General features: G+C 42.8%; 1 protein-coding gene across 1 annotated transcript in view; it reads left to right on the forward strand.

Annotated features, from left to right (window-relative positions):
• LOC308362802 (uncharacterized protein) overlaps positions 1-4392 on the forward strand; it is a gene marked incomplete at both ends in the record, with an annotated part of 7046 nt that extends 2654 nt beyond the window's left edge. Inside the window, 9 exons of the mRNA XM_080835527.1 lie at positions 73-126; positions 236-279; positions 2478-2628; positions 2778-3002; positions 3127-3211; positions 3416-3531; positions 3625-3792; positions 3948-4043; positions 4276-4392. Of these exons, the coding sequence (XP_080691653.1) occupies positions 73-126; positions 236-279; positions 2478-2628; positions 2778-3002; positions 3127-3211; positions 3416-3531; positions 3625-3792; positions 3948-4043; positions 4276-4392 (1056 nt within the window). The remainder of the gene's footprint in view (positions 1-72; positions 127-235; positions 280-2477; positions 2629-2777; positions 3003-3126; positions 3212-3415; positions 3532-3624; positions 3793-3947; positions 4044-4275) is intronic.
• Positions 4393-14036: the final 9644 nt, after the last annotated feature.

A 14036-nucleotide genomic window follows, 5' to 3' on the forward strand; every position in this document is an offset into this window, starting at 1 on the left:
TAAAATGGATAGGTGTCTGATCCAAACCCACACAAAAGCGCTACATTGTGCCCCATTCTCTTCCTCATTTAGCGAGAGATCGGCCTTCTGAAGGAGGATGGAGAGAGACACAGGCATATGTCTGAGGTAAGCCATTCTGCCAAACATCACAACAAACTCTCAGTTTGGAATGGAAATGGAGTAATGTAAAGAGTTAAGGATTATCAATGAACGATTCTCTCCTTTGTCTTTTCAGATCATGAAAGCGGAAATTTCTAACTTCAAGGATGTGGCTAAAAAGTGAGTTTGTCAACACAATTTCTCATCTGTGTGTGTGTGCTGTATGTGTGTGAAACTGTGTGATGAATGTCAGCTTGTGTAATAGGTGAACTGTTACATGTCTGTCTAGGGCTTTAGGATGTAACAAACATTTTAAAACACGGACAGACAAAGGAGTAAAAATAACCGTGAATTTATTAGACAAATAATAAAATAAATTACTAAGGCTCAAAATTAACACCACAAACAAAAACCCAAGGTCTTGAGAGCAGGCCTCAACAGCCTGACGATCTCTCCCTGTCTCTCACTCCGGTGAGTAGCGAACATTATGGTAGAGGCGCGGGCAATGCCAGAGGCTGGGCCTAACAGCAACGAATGGTGGCAGACAACAGAAAATCGCGATCCCCAAAGCAAGCTCCCGTGTGATGAAATCCGGCCGCTTTGAAAGGGCCAGGACTTCTCTAACCCAATGGGATTAGAGCCCCAATTAGCAGCGCACCAACCTGTTTGCAAGACACAGAAGACAAAACAGAAAGCACAGGCAAAAATAGACAGACAGACCCACAGGGTCGTAACATGAACATTATGATCATGTTTGATTTATATATACTAGTGCAGTGCCCGTAGGAATCATGCATTCAGTAGTGTTAGCAGACGTAGGTGTAGCTGTTGGGTAGTGTAATAGCAAGACATATTTGCACTCCACATAGGTACAGGTTACACTGAAGTATTATTGTGATGCATGTTTCCTTTTAATTAAGAAATGTTTTAATGTAAGCCTTTTTGGAGATATACCAACAAATAAAGTTTGAGATTAGGTAGTGGATGCAGTTGAATATAGATGTCAACGTTGCTGTCTAAACTATAAACTAAATGTCATAAAGAAAGAAATTATTTAAAATGAAGTTATGGTTGAAATAGGATCACTTCTTTATTGTAAGGGTAAGTGTAGGGTAAGAATGGTCTTGCAGTTGGACTCAAATGAAGGTTAATTTTATTGAATGTATGTAGCCTCCCCATGCAAAGGAGATGTTTCCTACCGCTCCGGGCTGCCAGCAACAGGCACATCTAAATCACAACAAATTCACGACAACTTTTCCAAACCAAAGCATTGCACAATTCAACGAAACATAGCCTATACTAATTACCAGGTAAGACCATCTCCTCTTCGTAAGAAGCAAATCTCTCCTCCATTTCGCATATGCGGCTTTTCTTTTGTGTCAGGTCGCTTAATAAAAACGCTGTTTTCGCTGTCAATTGTCGAATTTTTATGTCTGCCACTTTCAAACGCTCCTCAAAAGAATTAATTTTATTTAAACAAACTCCCGCTATATCGACAATTTCGGCTGCAATGTCCTTCCTGGCCACATCGTTGTCGTGACACCTATACTGCAAACAAATGATAGTCTATCTATAAATCCAGGAAACCTGACGGTAGCCTAGTTACGTTAGTTATGAGATAAAAACATTAAGATCATTGAGCGTGCATAAAATCACACGCCACATAGAATCCATCACAACATTCACACTATAATAGAACACATTTAATTACCCTGTGAATCTTCAAACTCTCTTACAAATACACGATAAAATCATACACATAATTAAATTCTCAATAAACGATAGATTCCTTACACTCAGTAGTTGAAAATGCTCCCTGAGACAATCATTGTCATGACCCTGGACCTTGTGCATTTTAGATGGAGAAGCCATTGTTACTAATGTAGCCTACTGTTCAGGTTCGTTTTCTATCAGCAAAAGTCTGTATCTGTTCACCAAGAAGAATTTGAATGCTCCTTCGCTATTCTGAACTTTGAGTGGAGGCAGGATCCAATTTTATAGGTTCTGAGCATGACGTAGCTTGTTTGATCGTGACGTCATTTCGGTGCACAGTGGGACTTGCTACGGGAAACGATAACCCATTAGTGCCTACGGGAAAAGGTAAAATACAAATATCTCGCGAACTATGAATTCAAAAATCTTCAAAATCAAGGATGCACAGGTTCATGACATGCCTAAGCTACATGCGAAATCTCATAACTAACATAACTACCGTCAGGGAGATACGCCGGTCACGGACAGTCACACAGAGATTTCTGGATTTATAGATAGATGACTTGAAGCATTTCCTTTCTAGCTGTGTGCGTCAGTGTCTTCCATTTTGAATCATCTGAAATACTGCTTGTCTATGCCCTGACCTCATGACCTTGTCTCCTTAGAAATGACTTTGACCGGCAGACTTGGGTGACTGAAAAGGTCACTGGTGCAGCCAAACAGGTAGCTAAACTCAAGGACAGTGTGTCACACCTCAGAACTGCCCATCACAACCTCGAACAACGTGTGGATGCACAAGAAAGCACCAATGCTCAGGTATTCATTACTCACTCACTCACAGAAAGAAATACACTCACACAGACACACACACACATAGTTTAAGATGTCTTTAATTGTAATATGGTTAAAGGAAACATCAGTCATAACAATCATATAATAACTCCTCCCCTTCCCGTTCTAATTAGCTGAAAAAGGAGCTCACTGATTGGCTGAAGAGAGAGCTCAGAGCAGGTCTTGGACAGGATGCAGGAAGCGCTGTGATGCGTCCTGAACTGCAGGGGGCTCTGGAGGCTCTGGAGAAGAAGCTGCTCCAGCGTCTGACTGAAGAGATGCATAAAGATCGTGGCAACATGTGGAGGACTGTGGGAGAGAGCCTGCAGAATGAAGGACTAGGCGCCATAACGATCAAGGTGAGCAGCCATTTTGGGAAGGTCATCTGAGAAATTAAAGGTTATTAACTAAATCAGTAACAGTAACAGCTCACAGACGTATTAATGTGGGTTATTTATTATGGGTGTGTTGGTGTGTCAACAGCATGTCCATGAGATTGTTCAAAGGGCATTGAGCCTTTATAGAGCAGATGGAACTGGCATGGCTGACTATGCTCTGGAATCTTTGGGTGAGGATCCACATACTCTGTATGTGTGGGGGGATAACATTCCTATGCCTTAACATATGTTTATATTTCTGCGTGTCTGAATAAATATTATCACGTCTGTATCCATTTGTGTTTCCATGTTTTTTAACATGTCTCTCTCCCTCTCTGTGTGTGTGTGTGTGTGTGTGTGTGTGTGTGTGTGTGTGTGTGAGTATGTCTGTGTAGGTGCAACTGTGATTGGTTCACAGAGTTCTGAAACATACCGCACCAGGTCTCCTTGTTTCAGCCTGTTTGGGGTGCCACTGTGGTATGCTTCAGAGAGTCCAAGCACTGTTATACAGGTAACACCTCTATTTATGAACACACACACACTTATACTTATGTGCACACACACACACAGTTAACTTACTCTGGCATGTGTGTGTGTGTGTCAGCCTGAAATGCACCCTGGGAAGTGCTGGGCGTTTAAGGGCAGTCAGGGTTTCCTCAGCATCGCCCTGTCCCTCCCTGTGCGCGTCACACACGTCACCTTGGAGCACATCCCCAAGAGCCTCTCCCCTACCGGACGCATTGACAGCGCCCCCCGAGAGTTCGCAGTTTATGTGAGTTTTCAGACACTACGGCAACAGATTGGTTAAAGACATGGATGGATGCCCTTAGACAACATGATAAAAATCATTGTATGACTTTCTGTAGAGTGATTTGTGCATTGAGTAAAGCGTGTGTGTGTGTGTTTTTCATCCATCTCCTCCTCCAGGGTGTGAGTGGCTTTGATGAGCAGGATGAAGGGAAGTTCCTGGGTAAATTCACATATAACTCTGATGGCGAGCCCATCCAGACCTTTGAGCTACCGGTGAGACATCAGAAGTCTTGAAAACTTTGTTCCATCTTCATGCCTTAAAACAACCCTCTCACCAACAAAACTGTTTACCCTTTACCTTCCCTCTCTCTCCATCTCCCTCACCTTCACCAACAAAACTCTTTTCACTCTTACCCTAATCCATCTTTTTTGCCTCGCCTCTCTCTCTCTCTCCCCCCCACTCTCTCCCACTCACCCTCTCTCTTTCTTTCTCTCTCTCTCTCAGGACTCTGTGAAGGATGTGTATGGTGCGGTGCAGTTGAGGGTTCTCAGTAACTGGGGTAACCCTGAGTACTCCTGTGTCTACAGATTCAGGGTTCACAGCCTGCCACTGCACTACTGAGAGAGCCACACACCCCACAACCTCACCAAAGCCTTTATTTTTATTGCCCAATTACTTTATTTCCCTAGATAATAAATATATCTGCTTTCAAGCTAAAACTAGTATGTTTCAAGTGTTTATTTTGTTGAATGTCTATTAGAGAGTCCAAGCACTGTTATACAGGTAACACACCTATTTATGAACACACACACACACACACACACACACACACACACACACATACTTATGTGCACACACACACACAGTTAACTTACTCTGGCATGTGTGTGTGTGTGTCAGCCTGAAATGCACCCTGGGAAGTGCTGGGCGTTTAAGGGCAGTCAGGGTTTCCTCAGCATCGCCCTGTCCCTCCCTGTGCGCGTCACACACGTCACCTTGGAGCACATCCCCAAGAGCCTCTCCCCAACTGGACGCATTGACAGCGCACCCAAAGAGTTCGCAGTTTATGTGAGTTTTCAGACACTACGGCAACAGATTGGTTAAAAACACGGATGGATGCCCTTAAACAACATGATAAAAAGCATTATATGACTTTCTGAAGAGTGATTTGTGCATTGAGTAAAGCGTGTGTGTGTGTGTATGTGTGTGTGTGTGTGTATGTGTGTGTGTGTGTGTGTGTGTGTGTGTGTGTGTGTGTCTGTGTCTGTGTCTGTGTGTCTGTGTGTCTGTGTCTGTGTCTGTGTCTGTGTCTGTGTCTGTGTCTGTGTCTGTGTCTGTGTGTGTGTTTCATCCATCTCCTCCTCCAGGGTCTGAGTGGCATTGATGAGCAAGAGGAAGGGAAGTTCCTGGGTAGATTCACATATAACTCTGATGGCGAGCCCATCCAGACCTTTGAGCTGCCGGTGAGACAACATCAGAAGCCTTTAAACTTTGTTCATCTTCATGTCTTAAAACAACCCTCTTCTTCAACAAAACGCTTTACCCTTTACCTTCCCTCTCTCTCCATCTCCCTCTCCTTCACCAACAAAACTCATTCCACTCTCTTTCAACTCTTTACCCTAATCCATATTTTTTGCCTAACCTCTCTCTCTCTCTCCCACCCTCTCCCTTTCACCCTCTCTCTCTCTGTCTTTCTCTATCTCTTTCTCCTCCTCTTTTAGGACTCTGTGAAGGATGTGTATGGTGCGGTGCAGTTGAGGGTTCTCAGTAACTGGGGTAACCCTGAGTACTCCTGTGTCTACAGATTCAGGGTTCACAGCCTGCCACTGCACTACTGAGAGAGCCACACACCCCACAACCTCACCAAAGCCTTTATTTTTATTGCCCAATTACTTTATTTCCCTAGATAATAAATATATCTGCTTTCAGGCTAAAACTAGTATGTTTCAAGTGTTTATTTTGTTGAAGTTTGCAGTCCTGTTTTGGGTATGTAAAAAACAGTCACGGGAGAGGATTGAGCAAAATGCTTTTATTTTGCTTACAATGCTTAACTTTTTTATGACTATGAAACAGATTGAATGTGGTTGATTTGTTGTTTCCAGTATGTATTAATCATGTCAATCTGCAAATGGATATTTTTGTCATATTTCATAAATAACGTTGTATAATACTAAAGTTAATATTTGGATAATGCCAACCAATCTATCACACAGGTTTTACTTCACCATTATCATGTCTTATCACTTATCAATAGATACTATTTGGCCTTCAGTCACCTGATCAGATCAAAACAATACCTTTGCTATTTTCATCAGCACAATGAAGTGTCTTTTTGTATAGAGCTGTGTGTCTAAATGGACACTGATGTTTCACAGGGTCTTCCATCACACTATGACAGACCTTTATAAAACATCTAAATGTTTGCAAACCCTCGTCTTTGTGATTCTGGTCCCTTATTCCTTGTCCCTATTTAAAATTCATGAAACTATGCATTAATGTTCAGTGGTATCTTTGGTAACGCTGTGTGTGTGTGTGTCTGGTTAATGCCGTCACTGGTTGGATGTTATTTCATTGTCCTGATGCCCTCTTTTAAGCATCAGCATGGAGGAGAATTGGACCAGCTCTCGTCATGGCTCATCAAATGCTACTATTCATTTGGTCTAAATGATGGGACCCTGAAAAGGATGTCACAGAGAGTAAACAAGCCAGTACTGGCAATCGTTAGAGAATCATCAGTTGTCATGACAATTGCTAAAAAAAACATCGCTTACAACGAAAATGGCAGCAAGACTTGTGGCAGCAGGTGCTATTCCGGCACTGTGCAGCCGTGTGCCTGAAGCTGGCACCGCAGTAGCAGTTGCAGTGTCGCTTGCTACCACACATTTTGTGCTCCAAGAAGGGGTGAATGAACTGAGCATTGTAGCTGAAAGGGTGATTGAAATGGCAGAACTACCGTAGAGTAAAGCAAACATGTGACCCAGGCTTAATGGTGTGGAATGGTGGATGGTCACCATGTTTGATTTTTTTTCTCCATTTCCTCACTGGAGTCTTATTCTACTGGCAATGGCTCAACAATCCAAACTTATTAGGGCAATTGCAGAAAAAGTTTGGGCAGGTTACTGTTTTTCCTGTATTTATAGGTTTCTTTTCAGACATGTACCTAAAGTACTACTGTAAAACATGTATTTATACCGTAACTGGGAATGAACTGAACTTTTCTCAACATTGTAAAGTGTGTAGGTGGGTGACAGTGTTACTGGGTGGGGCTTACTTCTGTGTGTTGTTAAAGGGTTGTGAGTGTCATGAACTACAATCTTCGCTGAATGTGAAACATCATTATGTCATGCATGGTTTCTTTAATTTCAAAAGATTACTCAAATAAATTACGTTGTTGTTGATACTGCTTTCTTCTGTATAATTTGTTTAACACTTGAATATAGGTAATACAACTATTATATTGATATGCAATATTTTTTACACAATACATTAACAAAAATGATAAGACTGAAAAGAATAAATGTTGTTCCTGTCTGATGTTACCAACATTGCTAGCTATTGTATAGTTGGCCAAAATCTTACGCAAAGTGTGAGGTACTTTTACAATAAAACACTCAGCGATTATTTGGAGAAGCTATGACTCTGGATTCCCAGAATGACCAATGACCAAAATGACCAAGTCTGATACACAGATGTCTGTTAAAAGACTAAAAAATATTTAGTGACAATGAGTTTTTATAATAATCTTCACAGTGTGTCTGGTGCAGAGAGGACTTCATATTCTTATACGAGGGTCATGAAACACAAAATGAGCCTTCACTTTCTTGAATATTAATATTAAAAAATGCCAGACAATAATACTTCTCTTTGTGACCTTTTCCAGCAAACCATTTTTGATATTGTACATGGTAACACTGGAAAGGTGAAAGCTGCTTTATTTATGTGAGACATTTTGGAAGGTAAAAAAACCCTGCAACAAATGTATTTAAAATAAGTACTGGATTGCTGTGTTTATACGTATATTGTAGTCGACTGTGACAGGTTTTGTGCACATTGCTGGTATTATAGCACCATCTACAGTGCAGTTCATGCCAAGGTGGTTAGTGCCCCTAGAGGTGTCGGATACACTGTAGAGTGCAGCCAAAAACCTGGTGCAAACGGCATTACTAAGAGTAAGGCGGTCAGTTCATGTGATTCACACCTAATGTTTTAAAATGCTTTGTTAGGCCTTGATTTAAATCTTCATATCTAATTTAGATTGAGATTACATTCAGGTTTTTAGATATTCTCCATTGTGTGTGAATGCTCTGATGTGTCCACACATTCATGGAAATAAACAGAAATCTTTTGTGTGTTGTAAACGTCTCGGTTACTTACGTAACCTCGGTTCCTTTAGTAAGGGGCCAGATATAACAAACTGGACCGCAGAACGCCTTGTAAGAAACTAGGCTCCGTCACATCTAACATATAGAACCTAATGAAAGTGTAACGAGAGCTCCAGCTTGCTGCCTTGCACATATCTTCCACTAATACGCCTTTCAACAAGGCCCAGGAAGAGGAGACCCCACACGTCGAATGCGCACGCAGCTTCGCCGGGGGGTCAAGAGACAAACTTGTATAAGACAACACTATAGCCTCCACTATCCGACGGGCGAGGCTGGGTTTAGATAGAGGTCTGCCTTTTGCCTGCGCCCTGAAGCACACAAACAGCTGATCTGACCGTCGGAACGTTTTGATGCGCTCTACGTAACCTCGAAGAGCACGCACTGGACACAGTGTATTCAAGTGCTCCTCCTCTGCTGACGCAAACGGAGGAGGCGAGAACACTGCCAGGTCAATCACCTGATTACGGAACGTGGTTGCTATCACCTTAGGTGTGTATGCAGCATTAGGTCTCATCACTACCTTGTCCCCAGCTATCGAGACCTGAAGGCACGATGGACTGACAGACAGGGCTTGCATGTCACTAACACGTTTTGCTGACACCAGTGCAAACAACAGCGCAGTTTTCAATGAAACACATTTTATGTCCGCTGTCTCTAGGGGCTCGAACGGAGGCCCTGTCAGAGCACGTAACACAATAGGCCGTAAGGTGACCCTCGAAAAGTGCTTTAGAAACCTAACTTCGCTCCTCAGGCTCCGAACTAAGCGAACTTCAGTTCATAAAAAAGAATGAGTTATGTTAAGGATTTAAACCAAAGTTCGCCGTTTTTCGCAATGCAAGGCTATTCAAATCCACAACGTTTAATGAAGAACTAGTGTCTCCGAGGCGTATGTACATATTCGGCAGGCGTAATAATACTTTTCGCCTCGAGAGGTGCCACGGTTCAGACGTCATCAGAAGGAACGAATCGGATTGCTAGTATGTCAGCTGAGCTCGAGTAAACAGAAGCGGCATGGCAGCCATCGTATTAGCCGAAGAAGAAGAAATCTCGACAGAAAATGTAAAACAAAAGATATCTTCGAAACGCAAGATGTGTACCATGCATAAATCTTCTGCTAAGCATGAGGAAACACAGAATTTCACCAACGCAAGGTGGAATACCTATCGAAACCTAGGAAACTCTGATCCAGATCAAGCTCTGGCCCCGTCCTACCTGCCATCTGTAATAATTTGCAAGAAAGACAGCAAATTCATCGTTGCGAGACGTCAAAAAGAAGCTTTGTCAAAAACACAGACTTTAACAGCAGGTAAGACTGTTTCACCGTCACCCCCAACACACACTAACAGTAGGTAGTCTATGTGAATGCATCCCATCCCCCAAAACACACACACACACACACACACACATATGTTTGGAGAAGTTGAATGACTATCTAGCCTACACTGCTGCACAATCATTGTATTTGTCAAATTCTAATATGAATGCATGTGTGAATTGCCATAATGTGTTGTGCATGTGTCTGGGTGTGAAATTACATTACACCCCTCCCCCCCAGTGTTTTAGGTTTTTGATATTGACTGAATCACAATTTGACTTTAATAGGGTAGTGTGTATGTTTATATGGATGTCAAAGCATGCCTGATGTTAATATGACACTGAATACCTGTTCAGAAATGTGGCTCCTCAGCCTGATGGCCTGTCTGGTTAGCACACCGCTTCTGAGTAAGCCCATTCCCCCATAACCATCCCCCCCCCCCCCCCCCCCCCCCCCTCTCACTTGTACACTTGGGATTTTCCGCTTCTGTCCCTGTGTGTTGCTGGGCGGTCCCAGTAACCTTACTCCATCTCTAGAGGTGTATCCTGCCTGTGCTGCACATATGTGTGCTTAAGGACTCTTTTTTTGGGTGCACCACCTAGCACCCTTTTTACTATCTAGCCTACACTGCTGTACAATCCCTGTATTTGTCTAATTCTAATATGAATGTATGTGTGAATTGCCGTAATGTCCTGTGTGTGTGTGTGTGTGTGTGTGTGTGTGTGAGTGAGAGAGAGTGAAATTACAATCCAATACATAACATTCCCATGCCTATAATACCCCTATAAATTATTTTTTCTTTTCTTTTGTACAAGGCAAGTTGCAGGAAGCAGCTGAAGTAAAGGATGACCAGAGCATCCTCATTCACATCAAGGACAGAGACTGTGTGGCTCTGGAGGTGCAGTACCACAAAAGTTGCTACAGAGAATATACAAGGTTTTTGAGTGAGCCTGCCAGAGCAGAGAAAGAACAGCAAGTCATATCTTAATTTTATGAAAACACATACAGTACAATGTGTGTCCTATGATTGAGACAGTTTGTTCTCACAACACGGATCTCACAACGAAAGCTCTCACAACACATATCTTCTTCTATATTTTTTGTAAGGATCGGGTCAACATTTGATCTGAGCTATAAATTATTCCGCGAAAGGGTAATCCGTCAAAGGCTGCTGATCAACCAAGAGGTGCTGAGGATGAGCCAACTGAGGAAGGCATTTATTGACCTTGTGCAGTGAAGTGAAGGTGTTGATGCTTCAACCTACAGGTAATTGCAAGCCAGTTTATTATTTGTCAAATCCAAGGGAATCTGCTCTGCTTGTCATATGCACATACTGTACATGTATTATTTTGCAATAAGGAGGATGGCAGTGTTCTTGATAGTGTGATGTTTGTTACAGTATGTGCTTCTCTTGGAATTACTTGGTATTATATATCTGTTGCATAGCAAGTAAACTCCACCAATATTATTTTATTCACTCTGAGTTAATTTGTGAAGGTGGCTATTGTATATCAGCCACAACATGAAGCCCCCCTTTGCTGGTACTCATATGACTCTTTTTTTGTTGTTGATTTGTTGTGTTGCAGACAGGATGTATTGAAGAAGAGCCTCAGCCGTGATTTTCCACAGCTAGTGTTCCACATCCCCGCCAAACGCAACACTTCTGAACTGGTCTTTGCTTTTCTGCAGGACTGTGTTTCACAGATTTATGTCATTATAGTTATTGTGCCAATTCGAAAGAAAGTGAGGAACTTGATAGCTGTCCTGACACTGACAGTGAGGACTGAGTGTCCTTAATCTGTTATTCTTTAATTCTGTTTTGTACTGTTTTCATATTTTTCATAAAGATGTTTATATGGTTGATCAGTGTTGTATTCATTTGTGGAAGAATGAATGAATGAATGAACAAATGGTCATTGGTTTAAGTACAATGCTGCCTTTTGTTGATACAAGGAAGGAGGTTTATTTGTCACATACATAGAAATACTAACGTAAAGCATGTAGTGACATTTTGTTTGGTGTTAAGCTTTTTGCCTGACCTCAGTGTTTTGAAAAGTCATTGGCCAGTGATGATGCCGTCAGGACACTATCCACAGCTGTGGGGTGTACTACGAAATTCGATTAGAGAGATAGGTATGCAGTACCACGAACGTTGTTCTCTTTTGCGTCGCTACATCACCATGGTAGCAAGCACTATGCTAGCAAGTAAACCTGGTCGGGAGGAGATTTTGTGCTAAGTAAAACTCAAATCGTGTGAAAACACCGCCTACTGAACAAGCGATCTCACGTGTAAGATTCTGTCATATGTTACAGGGGAAGCTACCTATGTTACCTATCCAAACCCAGTTTGACAAATATATCACATAGCTGCGGTCGTAGCTTTGGCCCGATTTTGAGGATGTTCGGCTGTTTTCCTCTTTATCTGTAACGTAAATTCAAACCATGGTGGTCGCCATCTTGCCAGTCTGTTGTCAAAAAGCAGCTACCTCATTGGTGTAGAACGATCACGTGTCGAACCGTGCCACCACTCGTGATCAAAATCTTATTACGCTGTGAAGGCTCTAGTTCTGCATAAAACATAGACGTATCGACAATCGCCTGGAAAGTCAGCGGCGAACTTTTTTTGGTAGCTCAGCACGACTCGTTCTTTTTTATGAGCTAAAGATTGTGTAGTTCGCCGTCTGCGGAGCGGGATGAAACGATAACAGGGTTCACCATCCGGCCTACAATCAGTAAATCCCATGACGGTACCAGGTGCCTGTCCGGCACTCTGAGACGTCTCACACCTGCCATGAAGCGTGGCGATAATGGGTGATAGCCCGGGGATTTATTATTAATACCTGCGTGGCAGGCGAAGATGGCTGCCAGATAAACCTTGAGAGTGGAAGCAGCCTTCCCCTCATCAAATAACTGCTGGAGAAATTCCAGAATGACGCCCAGCGCGCAGTTGATAAGATCATGTTGACGCTCAACACACCACTTCTCGAGCCTGCGCCACTTTAGCGTATATAGAGACCGGTTCGAAGCCGCCCGCACACTCTGTATCGTTGCCACCACCGAGTCAGACAAACCTGAGGCTAGGAGCTTACGCCTTTCAGGTGCCAAACTCTGAGCTACCACAGCTCTGGCGGGGGATGCCAGATCGACCTGTGCGCCTGCAATAGGAGATCCCTCCTCAGAGGTAGTTCCCATGATGGCTGCACGGACATTCTGATTAGATCCGCCCACCACGGGTGTAAAATGTCCTGTGAATTTTAGTTTCTCCTCAGTGCTGTGATGAGGTAAAAGGACTGCAGCTGAGGGCAATAAAGACAGGCCTGCTGGAGGTTCTGTGCCACCATGTTCCCAAGCCTCATCACACTCTGCTAGAGTAAGACGTAACCATGGGGATAAGAGGTGTCTGAGCATCATCCTGTTTAATATATTCAGATTTGGAATATCCATGAGGGCGGAGGGCATTAATAAGCTTGTTTCGGGAGGGGGGGGGGGGGGGGGGGGGGGGGGGGCAATCTTTGAAGCAATGTTAAGTATTTTGATTATGTTAATGATAGTCTTAATGCTTTACATTTTTAGGGCTATCCCTGAGGGCAAACAGAGGTAAGAATGATAAGTGGAAAAGTTCAAGCTGGACAAGCCTATTCATACTGGACTAGGCAGAGCATTGTCTTGATTCTAACTAATCAGATTAATCACTTGAAGTAGTTAGACAGAAGTTTACAAATGGCATGGCAGGCAGCAGTGGGGAGGATGATTGACTGACCTGGGGAGGGGTGGGAGATAAAAAAAACACCTGTGGATCTCTTCTTGCTCTCTCTCTCTCACACACACACTCTCACTGTCACTCTCACAGACTAGACAAGTTTTCCTTTTCTTTATATTTTGTGTGGCTTCAATAAACGTCTAAATTATTTTAGAAATATAGCTTCATCGTCTGTTCCTTCTTTTATGTTGCGACCCCCAGAGTCGGCCGTAACTGTTGTGTTGAGTCTGTCCCAACAGTCAAAACAGATATTAAGGTCCCAATCCATTAGGTAGCAGTGAGAGAGCAGGAAAGAAACGACTGGCTGAAATAACTTAATAAAAAAGAAAATACTTACAAACCAGGGAGCATTAGGTTAATTTAGGACAAAAGAATTGTAGGACAATTTAAGGAATAGTTCATTTATTTTTTAAATAATCATCCTGTGATCCTAAAATAACAGAGGGAGACAGAACAGTGGTAGCACAAACTTTAGATCGGGGCAGATTATACTGTAGATAGAGCCAGACGGACTGAAAGTGAGTGAGATTGTGTGAATAGAAACACCCTGAGCTGAAGTGGTGAAAATGTACCTGATAGGGTAGGATAGATAGAACGGTGCCAGAGATGGCACACAGAAACAAACACAATGCCACTCCTTGGCGCCATCAGAGATCCTGATGAAAGAGGATATGCAAAACAGGAAGGGGGGTATGTTTAGAAGGGGGAATCAAGACGAGGAACTGACAGTGTTGGATCTATTTGCCAGAGTAGGACAGAGAGCTCAGAAAATAATGCCACCCCCTTCATTTAATATATGCTGGTATTT

This window comes from Sprattus sprattus (genome assembly GCF_963457725.1).
Source record: "Sprattus sprattus genome assembly, chromosome: 3".
Lineage (NCBI taxonomy): Eukaryota > Metazoa > Chordata > Actinopteri > Clupeiformes > Clupeidae > Sprattus > Sprattus sprattus.